The sequence below is a fragment of the Panulirus ornatus genome, chromosome 11 (assembly GCF_036320965.1).
Source record: "Panulirus ornatus isolate Po-2019 chromosome 11, ASM3632096v1, whole genome shotgun sequence".
Taxonomy (NCBI): domain Eukaryota; kingdom Metazoa; phylum Arthropoda; class Malacostraca; order Decapoda; family Palinuridae; genus Panulirus; species Panulirus ornatus.
In genome coordinates, this window is record NC_092234.1 from 66,551,334 (window position 1) to 66,563,614 (window position 12,281).

Here is a 12,281-nt window from a genome sequence, read left to right on the forward strand (position 1 = left end):
GTATGTGGGTGGGTTGGGCCATTCTTTCGTCTGTTTCCTTGCGCTACCTCGCTAACGCGGGAGACAGCGACAAAGTAAAATAAATAATATATATATATATATATATATATATATATATATATATATATATATATATATATATATATATAAATGTGAATGTGAATAAGAGCAAGGTTATTAGGTACAGTAGGGTTGAGGGTCAAGTCAATTGGGAGGTAAGTTTGAATGGAGAAAAACTGGAGGAAGTAAAGTGTTTTAGATATCTGGGAGTGGATCTGGCAGCGGATGGAACCATGGAAGCGGAAGTGGATCATAGGGTGGGGGAGGGGGCAAAAATTCTGGGAGCCTTGAAGAATGTGTGGAAGTCGAGAACATTATCTCGGAAAGCAAAAATGGGTATGTTTGAAGGAATAGTGCTTCCAACAATGTTGTATGGTTGCAAGGCGTGGGCAATGGATAGTTGTGCGCAGGAGGATGGATGTGCTGGAAATGAGATGTTTGAGGACAATGTGTGGTGTCAGGTGGTTTGATCGAGTAAGTAACGCAAGGGTAAGAGAGATGTGTGGAAATAAAAAGAGCGTGGTTGAGAGAGCAGAAGAGGGTGTTTTGAAATGGTTTGGGCACATGGAGAGAATGAGTGAGGAAAGATTGACCAAGAGGATATATGTGTCGGAGGTGGAGGGAACGAGGAGAAGTGGGAGACCAAATTGGAGGTGGAAAGATGGAGTGAAAAAGATTTTGTGTGATCGGGGCCTGAACATGCAGGAGGGTGAAAGGAGGGCAAGGAATAGAGTGAATTGGATCGATGTGGTATACCGGGGTTGACGTGCTGTCAGTGGATTGAATCAGGGCATGTGAAGCGTCTGGGGTAAACCATGGAAAGCTGTGTAGGTATGTATAGTTGCGTGTGTGGACGTATGTATATACATGTGTATGGGGGTGGGTTAGGCCATTTCTTTCGTCTGTTTCCTTGCGCTACCTCGCAATCGCGGGAGACAGCGACAAAGCAAAAAAAAAAGAAATATATATATATATATATATATATATATATATATATATATATATATATATATATATATTATCCCTGGGGATAGGGGAGAAAGAATACTTCCCACGTATTCCCTGCGTGTCGTAGAAGGCGACTAAAAGGGGAGGGAGCGGGGGGCTGGGTATCCTCCCCTCTCGTTTTTTTTTTAATTCTCCAAAAGAAGGAACAGAGAATTGGGCCAGGTGAGGGTATTCCCTCAAGGCCCAGTCCTCTGTTCTTAACGCTACCTCGCTAATGCGGGAAATGGCGAATAGTTTGAAAGAAAGAAGAAAAGAATATATATATATATATATATATATATATATATATATATATATATATATACACAGGGTGTCCCCCCAAAATGTAGTCACTTTTTGACAACCTATAACTCACTGTAATTTTTTCTTTTCTCAGGGTCAATTGGATTTGAAAAAAGGAAAAAAAATTCAGTGAGTTATAGGGTGTCAAAAAGTGACTACATTTTTTGGGGACATCCTGTATAAACACACACACACACACACACACACACACACACACACACGCATATATATATATATATATATATATATATATATATATATATATATATATATATTCCCTGGGGATAGGGGAGAAAGAATACCTCCCACGTATTCCCTGCGTGTCGTAGAAGGCGACTAAAAGGGGAGGGAGCGGGGGGCTGGAAATCCTCCCCTCTCGTTTTTTTTTTAATTTTCCAAAGGAAGGAACAGAGAATTGGGCCGGGTGAGGATATTCCCTCAAAGGCCCGGTCCTCTGTTCTTAGCGATACCTCGCTAATGCGGGAAATGGCGAATAGTTTGAAAGAAAAAAAGATATATATATATATATATATATATATATATATATATATATATATATATATATATATATATATATATACATATATATATGAGATGTTTGAGGACAATGTGTGGTGTGAGGTGGTTTGATCGAGTGAGTAACGTAAGGGTAAGAGAGATGTGTGGAAATAAAAAGAGCGTGGTTGAGAGAGCAGAAGAGGGTGTTTTGAAGTGGTTTGGGCACATGGAGAGAATGAGTGGGGAAAGATTGACCAAGAGGATATATTTGTCGGAGGTGGAGGGAACGAGGAGAAGAGGGTGACCAAATTGGAGGTGGAAAGATGGAGCGAAAAAGATTTTGTGTGATCGGGGCCTGAACATGCAGGAGGGTGAAAGGAGGGCAAGGAATAGAGTGAATTGGAGCGATGTGGTATACCGGGGTTGACGTGCTGTCAGTGGATTGAATCAAGGCATGTGAAGCGTCTGGGGTAAACCATGGAAAGCTGTGTAGGTATGTATATTTGCGTGTGTGGACGTATGTATATACATGTGTATGGGGGGGGGGGGGGTGGGGCCATTTCTTTCGTCTGTTTCCTTGCGCTACCTCGCAAACGCGGGAGACAGCGACAAAGTATAATAGATAAAATATAATATATATATATATATATATATATATATATATATATATATATATATATATAGTTAGCGAGGTCGCGCAAGGAAACAGACGAAAGAATGGCCCAACCCACCCACATACACATGCATATACATACACGTCCACACACGAACATATACATACCTATACATCTCAACGTATACACATATATACACACAGACATATACATATACATATACATTTCAAAACACCCTCCTCTGCTCTCTCAACCACACTCTTTTTATTACCACACATTTCTCTTACCCTATCATTACTTGAGCAAACCACCTCACACCACACATTTGTCCTCAAACATCTCATTTCTAGCATATCCACCCTCCTCCGCACAACTCTATCTATAGCCCACGCCTCGCAACCATATAACATTGTTGGAACCACTATTCCTTCAAACATACCCATTTTTGCTTTCCAAGATGATGTTCTCGACTTCCACACATTCTTCAACGCTCCCAGAATTTTTGCCCCCCTCCCCAAGCCTATGATTCACTTCCGCTTCCATGGTTCCATCCGCTGCCAATTCCACTCCCAGATATCTAAAGCACATAAATGCCACATACAAATCCATTTGTTTTTCTAAGTATTTCTCACATACATTCTTCAAAGCAAACACCTGATCCACACATCCTCTACCACTTCTGAAGCCACACTACTCTTCCCCAATCTGATGCTCTGTACATTTTTTCACCCTTTCAATCAATATCTTCCCATACAATTTCCCAGGAGTACTCAACAAACTCATGCCTCTGTAATTTGAGCACTCACCTCTATCCCCTTTGCCTTTGTACAATGGCATTATGCATGCATTCCGCCAATCCTCAAGCACTTCACCATGAACTATACATACATTGATTATCCTCACCAACCAGTCAACAACACAGTCACCCCCTTTTTAAGTAAATTCCACTGCAATACCATCCAAACCCGCCACCTGGCCGGCTTTCATCTTCCGCAAAGCTTTCACTACATCATCTCTGTTTACCAAACCATTCTCCCTGACCCTCTCACTTCACACACCACCTCAACCAAAACACCCTATATCTGCCACTCTACCATCAAACACATTCAACAAACCTTCAAAATGTTCATTCAATCTCCTTCTCACTTCTCCACTACTAGTTATTACCTCCCCATCAGCCCCTTTCACCGAGGTTCCCATTTGTCCTCTTGTCTTACGCGCTTTACTTACCTCCTTCCAAAACATCTTATTCTCCCTAAAATTTAACGATACTCTCTCACCCCAACTCTCATTTGCCCTCTTTTTCACTTCTTGCACCTTTCTCTTGATCTCCTGCCTCTTTCTTTTACACTTCTCCCAGTCATTTGTGCTATTTCCCTGCAAAACTCGTTCAAATGACTCTCTTTTCTCTTTCACTAATAATTTTACTTCATCTCACCATTCACTACCCTTTCTAATCTGCCCACCTCCCACCTTTCTCATGCCACAAACATCTTTTGCGCAAGCCATCACTGCTTCCCTAAGTACATCCCATTCCTTCCCCACTCCCCTTACGTCACTTGCTCTCACCTTTTTCCATTCCACACTCAGTCTCTCCTGGTGCTTCTTTACACAAGTATCCTTTCCAAGCTCACTTACTCTGACCACTCTCTTCACCCCAACATTCTCTCTTCTTTTCTGAAAACCTCTACAAATCTTCACCTTCGTCTCACAAGATAATGATTAGATATCCCTCCAGTTGCCCCTCTCACCATATTAACTTCCAAAAGTCTCTCTTTCACGCGCCTATCAATCAACAAGTAATCTAATAACGAGCTTTGGCCATCTCTTCTACTTACACACGTATTCTTATGTATGTCTCTCTTTTTAAACCAGGTATTCCCAATCACCAGTCCTTTTTCAGCACACAGATCGACAAGCTCTTCACCATTTCCATTTAAAACACTGAACACCCCATGTACAACAATTATTCTCTCAACTGCCACATTGCTCACCTTTGCATTCAAATCACCCATCACTATAACCCGGTCTCGTGCATCAAATCTGCTAACACACTCACTCAGCTGTTCCTAAAACACTTGCCTCTCATGATCTTTCTTCTCGTGCCCAGGTGCATAGGCACCAATAATCACCCCTCTCTCTCCATCCACTTTCAGTTTACCCATATCAATCTAGGGTTTACTTTCTTACACTGAATCACACACTCCCATAACTCCTGCTTCAGGAGTAGTGCTACTCCTTCCTTTGCTCTTGGCCTCTCACCAACCCCTGACTTTACTCCAAAGACATTACCAAACCAGTCTTCCCCCTTACCCTTGAGCTTCGTCTCACTCTGAGCCAAAACATCCTAGTTCCTTTCCTCAAACATATTACCTATCTCTCCTTTTTTCTCATCTTGGTTACATCCACAAACATTATGACAGCCCAATCTGAGCCTTCGAGGAGGATGAGCACTCCCTGCATGAAGACTTCTTCTTTTTCCCTTTTAGAAGGTTAAAATACATGGAGGGGAGGGTTTCCAACCCCCACGCTCCCGTCCCTTTCAGTCGCATTCTACGACACGCGGGGAATGCGTGGGAAGTATTCTTTCTGCTCTATTCCCAGGCCTGTAATAGAGTCGAGAGAGATGCTGTGTGGCTGTAGCACGCAACTATTTGCTGTTACTATACGTTCATTTTGTCGCTGAACAACGCAGCAACCAAACTTTCTTTCTGCTTTGCTTTTTCCTCACCATATAATCTTATCACCTGTAATCTAATGTCTACAGACACCCTGGGAGCTCTTATTAATCTCTGTTCCTTGTTCTTTTTCTCATACTCTTTATTTTTCCTTTCATATGAGGTGGCCAGAATGAGGGCATGTTTTTGTTCGGCCCATGTCAAGTATTATGTGAGAAAGGATATAAACAATAATTTTAGCCCACCAGTTGTGTGATGTATACTACATATGTGACATGGTCAGGCTGATCATACACCCCTGGTGAAGGTGATCCAGGCTAATCATATGACCCTAGTGGTGGTGTTGGTGGTGAGAGAAGCTGGCCAAATTAGCCCTGGTGAGAGAGCCAGGCCTAGGCCAGACTGGCCAAATTAGCCCATGACGGTGAAGGAGGAGGAGGAGGAGGAGGGTGTGGGGAACTGGGGGCCAGACTGGGCCGGGATGGACATATAGCCAGGGCTGAGGGCAGGCCAGCGGCAGTAGAGGCCGAGAGATGGTGGGAGAGTGAAGCGTGGCAGAGAACTCGAGGCTAGAGAGCTCCCAGCAGCCACCACCACCACTTGCCTCCCTCCCTTCCTCCCTCCCTCCCTCACTCCCATGCATCCTACACACGCCGCACAGTCCGGTGTGGCCCTCCCACGTACACGTACAGAACTCCTCCGCGTCCCAAGCCTTCGTACTGGTCCAGGACCTCACGTGCGCACAAACACACACATACACACACACACACACACACACACACACACACACACACACCCATCCTCACAACGTGCCCTTGTGTAAGGATTAACTTCTCATGTGTGTATCTCCGGTAAGACACTGGAAACTGGAATACATTCACGAATTTTGTGTATACCTAAAGACGAATAAAACACAGGGAAAAGCAAAAACTATTCACTGACAGGAGCCTAGAGGGAGAAACTACCTCTAGTTAGAATACATCTAGTTAGCGAGAAGGATTCGACGCAGATATCTGTAAGTGGACAGAACGATGGCTGGGCAGCCCAGCTGGGTATCGTATGTGCTCGAGGTAGATGGCGTGTAGGTGTGATGTTCCCTCTGAACTGGGATGTGCTCGTAAGAACCTGCTAAGCTATCGTGTGGAGAGGTGGTATGCTCGCTCTGAGCTGGCATTATGCTCCGCACCTCCTGAGCATCGAGAAGGCCATGGGGGTGAGGAAGGTGTTCACACCTTGGATCATCGTCACGCTTATTCTGCATATAACAGGTGAGATGATGCGTCATATTGATCCAAAGACCCTGTCTTATGTTGTGGTGATAACGTGGTGACTTATGTTGTGTTAGTAACGTGCTGACTTATGTTGTGGTGGTAACGTGTTGGCTTATGCTGTGGTGATAACGTGCTGGTTTAGGTTGCTGTGGTGACGTGCTGGCTATGTTGTGGTGGCAACATCCTGGCTTATGTTGTGGTGTCAATATCCTGGCTTATGTTGTGGTGGCAATATCCTGGCTTATGTTGTCGTATCAATATCCTGGCTTATGTTGTGGTGGTAACGTGCTGGCTTACGTTGTGGTGATAGCGTGCTGGCTTATGTTGTGCTGATAACGTGTTGGCTTATATCATGCTGGTAACAAGCTGGCTTATGTTGTGGTGATAACGTGCTGGCTTATAATGTGTTTTTAACGTACAGGCTTTGTATCGTAATGTTCTGGTTTGACAAAGGAAAACAAAGAAGTTATAACACCACTAGACGACTTGCTCCCACTAGGCATCTTGTGACGGAGGAAGGGATCATTGCGTCATGGATTAATGTGGCGGGAGAAGAAAGACATACAGATTTCTCGACGAGAACAGCATGTAAACTTTGATTTGGCCAAGCTGGTGAAGATAATGTTAGCCACAGATTTGAAGCCAAATATCTATCAAGTCTATGCTTGAACTTATTTATGACACTGCTTTCAACTATTAACTGGTAAGGCTTTCCGTATTTTAACAATGCTGTTGCGGAATAAGTATGTCGCCTTATTCAAGGTAAAACGATTGTGTGTGGGTTTGTACCCACTACTACGATACGATCACTATCATTAAGCAGCTTATTAGATTGGGATCATCAAAACCTTTATAACTACGAATACCTGATTTTGATCACCTCTTCTAACCTTCTCCTTTCAAAACTAAATTCAAATCGCTTCGCCGGCTCTCATAGGATCTGTTTTCAGCCCGAAATTCATCTTGCAAGATCGCATTTGTACTTTCTCTATTCTATAAATATCTCTCCTCAAGCAGGAGGACCAACACTGGACACAGGATTCAGAATGGGAACGCCCGAGTTGCATTGTGGGTTGTGTTGTGTTGGTGACGTACTGGTTTATGCTGTGTTGGTGACGTACTGGTTTATGCTGTGTTGGTGACGTTCTGGTTTATGCTGTGTTGGTGACGTACTGGTTTATGCTGTGTTGGTGACGTGCTGGTTGATGCTGTGTTGGTGACGTACTGGTTTATGCTGTGTTGGTGACGTACTGGTTTATGCTGTGTTGGTGACGTACTGGTTTATGCTGTGTTGGTGACGTACTGGTTTATGCTGTGTTGGTGACGTGCTGGTTGATGCTGTGTTGGTGACGTACTTGTTTATGCTGTGTTGGTGACGTACTGGTTTATGCTGTGTTGGTGACGTACTGGTTTATGGTGTGTTGGTGACGTACTGGTTTATGCTGTGTTGGTGACATGCTGGTTGATGCTGTGTTGGTGACGTGCTGGTTGATGCTGTGTTGGTGACGTGCTGGTTTATGCTGTTTTGGTAATGTGCTGGGTTATGCTGTTTTGATAATGTGCTGGGTTATTGTAGTGTACAGAGAAACTACTGGCTTATGCTAAGGTGTACAGGCGTACTGCTGGCATATACTGTAGTATGTAAACAGACTACTGCCTGAAGCTGTGGCATGTAGACTGCTGCCTTATACTGTAGTGAGTAAACAGACTACTGGCTTATGTTGTGGTGAGTGGAGAGACTATTGCCTTATGTTGCAGCGTGTGGACAGACTACTGACGAATGCTATGGTGTGATGTCACCTTCTAGGATTTTTCTGTGGTGTGCAAGTAACGCAGTGACTTAAGCCTACTGACATATCTTTGATAAGCAAGTTTGTGTTTGTGTTTCACATGGGTGCCTTGTAAAAACCTATATATATATATATATATATATATATATATATATATATATATATATATATATAGGTAGTATGTTTGAGGAAAGGAACCTGGATGTTTTGGCTCTCAGCGAAACGAAGCTCAAGGGTAAAGGGGAAGAGTGGTTTGGGAATGTCTTGGGAGTAAAGTCAGAGGTTAGTGAGAGGACAAGAGCAAGGGAAGGAGTAGCGCTACTCCTGAAACAGGAGTGGTGAGAGTATGTGATAGAGTGTAAGAAAGTAAACTCTAGATTGATATGGGTAAAACTGAGAGTGGATGGAGAGAGATGGGTGATTATTGGTGCATATGCACCTGGGCATGAGAAGAAAGATCATGAGAGGCAAGTGTTTTGGGAGCAGCTGAATGAGTGTGTTAGTAGATTTGATGCACGAGATCGGGTTATAGTGATGGGTGATTTGAATGCAAAGGTGAGTAATGCGGTAGTTGAGGGAATAATTGGTGTACATGGGGTGTTCAATATTGTAAATGGTAATGGTGAAGAGCTTGTAGATTTATGTGCTGAAAAAGAACTGGTGATTGGGAATACCTGGTTCAAAAAGAGAGATATACATAAGTATACGTATGTAAGTAGGAGAGATGGCCAGAGAGCGTTATTGGATTGCGTGTTAATTGATAGGCGCGTGAAAGAGAGACTTTTGGATGTTAAGTGTGCTGAGAAGTGCAACTGGAGGGATGTCTGATCATTATCTTGTGGAGGTGAAGGTGAAGATTTGTAGAGGTTTTCAGAAAAGAAAAGAGAATGTTGGGGTGAAGAGAGTGGTGAGAGTAAGTGAGCTTGAGAAGGAGATTGTGTGAGGAAGTACCAGGAGAGACTGGTAAATGTGAGAACAAATGACGTAAGGGGAGTGGGGAAGGAATGAGATGTATTTAGGGAAGCATTGATGGCTTGTGCAGAAGATGCTTGTGGCATGAGAAGCTTGGGAGGTGGGCAGATTAGAAAGGGTAGTGAGTGGTGGGATGAAGAAGTAAGATTATTAGAGAAAGAGAAGAGAGAGGCATTTGGACGATTTTTGCTGGGATATTATGCAAGTGACTGGGAGACGTATAAAAGAAAGAAGCAGGAGGTCAAGAGAAAGGTGCAAGAGGCGAAAAAGAGGGCAAACGAGAGTTGGGGGGGGGGAGTATCATCAAATTTTAGGGAGAATAAAAAGATGTTTTGGAAGGAGGTAAATAAAGTGCTTAAGACAAGGGAACAAATGGGAACTTCAGTGAAGGGGGGTTAATGGGGAGGTGATAACAAGTAGTGGTGATGTGAGATGGAGATGGAGTGAGTATTTTGAATGTTTGTTGAATGTGTTTGATGATAGAGTGGCAGATATAGGGTGTTTTGGTCGAGGTGGTGTGCAAAGTGAGAGGGTTAGGGAAAATGATTTGGTAAACAGAGAAGAGGTAGTAAAAGCTTTGCGGAAGAAGAAAGCTGGCAAGGCAGCAGGTTTGGATGGTATTGCAGTGGAATTTATTAAAAAAGGGGGTGACTGTATTGTTGACTGGCTGTTGAGGTTCTTTAATGTATGTATGACTCATGGTGAGGTGCCTGAGGACTGGCGGAATGCTTGCATAGTGCCATTGTACAATGGCAAAGGGGATACAAGTGAGTGCTCAAATTACAGAGGTATAGGCTTGTTGAGTATTCCAGGGAAATTACATGGGAGGGTATTGATTGAGAGGGTGAAGGCATGTACAGAGCATCAGACTGGGGAAGAGCAGCGTGGTTTCAGAAGTGGTAGAGGATGTGTGGATCAGGTGTTTGCTTTGAAGAATGTATGTGAGAAATACTTAGAAAAGCAAATGGATTTGTATGTAGCATTTATGGATCTGGAGAAGGCATATGATAGAGTTGATAGAGATACTCTGTGGAAGGTATTAAGAATATATGGTGTGGGAGGCAAGTTGTTAGAAGCAGTGAAAAGTTTTTATCGAGGATGTAAAGCATATGTACGTGCAGGAAGAGAGGAAAGTGATTGGTTCTCAGTGAATGTTGGTTTGCGGCAGGGGTGCGTGATATCTCCATGGTTGTTTGATTTGTTTATGGTTGGGGTTGTTAGGGAGGTTAATGAAAGAATTTTGGAAAGAGGGGCAAGTATGTAGTCTGTTGTGGATGAGTGAGCTTGGGAAGTGAGTCAGTTGTTCGCTGATACATCGCTTGTGGCTGATTCGGGAGAGAAGCTGTAGAAGCTGGTGGCTGAGTTTGGTAAAATGTGTGAAAGAAGAAAGCTGAGAGTAAATGTGAATAAGAGCAAGGTTATAAGGTACAGTAGGGTTGAGGGACAAGTCAATTGTGAGGCAAGTTTGAATGGAGATAAACTAAAGGAAGTGAAGTGTTTTAGATATCTGGGAGTGGATTAGGCAGCGGATGAAACCATGGAAGTGGAAGTGAATCATAGGGTGGGGGAGGAGGCGAAAGTTCTGAGGGCGTTGAAAAATGTGTGGAAGTCGGGAACGTTATCTTGGAAAGCAAAAATGGGTATGTCTAAAAGGATAGTGGTTCCAACAATGTTATATGGTTGCGAGGCGGGGGCTATAAATAGAGTTGTGCGGAGGAGAGTGGATGTGCTGGAAATGAGATGGTTGAGGACAATATGTGGAATGAGGTGATCTGATCGAGTAAGTAATGAAAAGGTAAGAGAGATGTGTGGTAATAAAAAGAGTGTGGTTGAGAGAGCAGAAGAGGGTGTTTTGAAACGGTTTGGTCAAATCGAGAGAATGAGTGAGGAAATATTGAGAAATAAGATATATGTGTCAGAGGTGAAGGGAAACAGGAAAAGTGGGAGACGTTATTGGAGGTGAAATGGAGTGAGGTGGAGTGAAAAAGATTTTGAGTGATCAGGGCCTGAACATGCAACTGGGTGAAAGGCGTGCAAGGAGTAGAATGGGAATTGGAACGATGTGGTATACCAGGGTCGACGTGCTGTCAGTGGATTAAACCAGGGAATGTAAAGCGTCTGGGGTAAACCAAGGAAAGTTTTGTGGGGCCTGGATGTGGAAAGGGAGCTGTGGTTTCGGTGCATTATACATTCCAGCTAGAGACTGAGTGTGAACGAATGTGGCCTTTGTTGTCTTTTCCTAGCGCTACCTCGTGCACATGAGGTGGGAGTGGGTTTTCATTTCATGTGTGGCGGTATGGCAATGAAAATGAATAAGGACAGACAGTATGAATTATGTACAAGTGTTTATATGTATGTCTGTGTGTGTGTATATATATGCATACGTTGAGATGTATAGGTATGTATATGTGCGTGTGAGGACGTGTATGTATATACATGTGTATGTGGGTGGGTTGGGCCATTTTTTCGCCTGTTTTCTTAAGCTACCTCGCTAACGCGGGAGACAGCAACAAAGTATAATATATATATATATATATATATATATATATATATATATATCCCTGGGGATAGGGGATTAAGAATACTTCCCACGTATTCCCTGCGTGTCGTGGAAAACGACTAAAGGGGGGGGGGGGGGGGGGGGAACGGGGGGATGGAAATCCTCCCCTCTCGTTTTTTTTTTTTTTTTTTTGATTTTCCAAAAGGAGGAACAGAGGGGGCCAGGTGAGGATATCCCACAAAGGCCCAGTCCTCTGTTCTTAACGCTACCTCGCTAATGCGGAAATGGCGAATAGTTTAAAAGAATATATATATATATATATATAATATATATATATATATTATATATATATATATATATAATAAATTATATATATATATATATAATATATTATATATATATATATATATATATATATATATATATATATATATATATATATTGGAAACAGACGAAAGAAATGGCCCAACCCACCCCATACACATGTATATACATACGTCCACACACGCAAATATACATACCTACACAGCTTTCCATGGTTTACCCAGACACTTCACATGCCTTGATTTAATCCACTGACAGCACGTAAACCCCGGTATACCACATCG

At 42.9% G+C, this 12,281-nt stretch overlaps 2 protein-coding genes across 2 annotated transcripts in view; one reads left to right on the forward strand and one right to left on the reverse strand.

The window, feature by feature from the left end:
- LOC139751625 (uncharacterized) overlaps positions 1-12,281 on the reverse strand; it is a 454,545-nt gene that overhangs the window by 240,758 nt on the left and 201,506 nt on the right. The gene's annotated exons all lie outside the window — the stretch shown is intronic.
- LOC139751121 (uncharacterized) overlaps positions 5,703-12,281 on the forward strand; it is a 50,292-nt gene continuing 43,713 nt past the window's right edge. Inside the window, exon 1 of the mRNA XM_071666219.1 lies at positions 5,703-6,408. Coding sequence (XP_071522320.1) covers positions 6,294-6,408 — 115 coding nt within the window. The 5' untranslated portion in view covers positions 5,703-6,293. The remainder of the gene's footprint in view (positions 6,409-12,281) is intronic.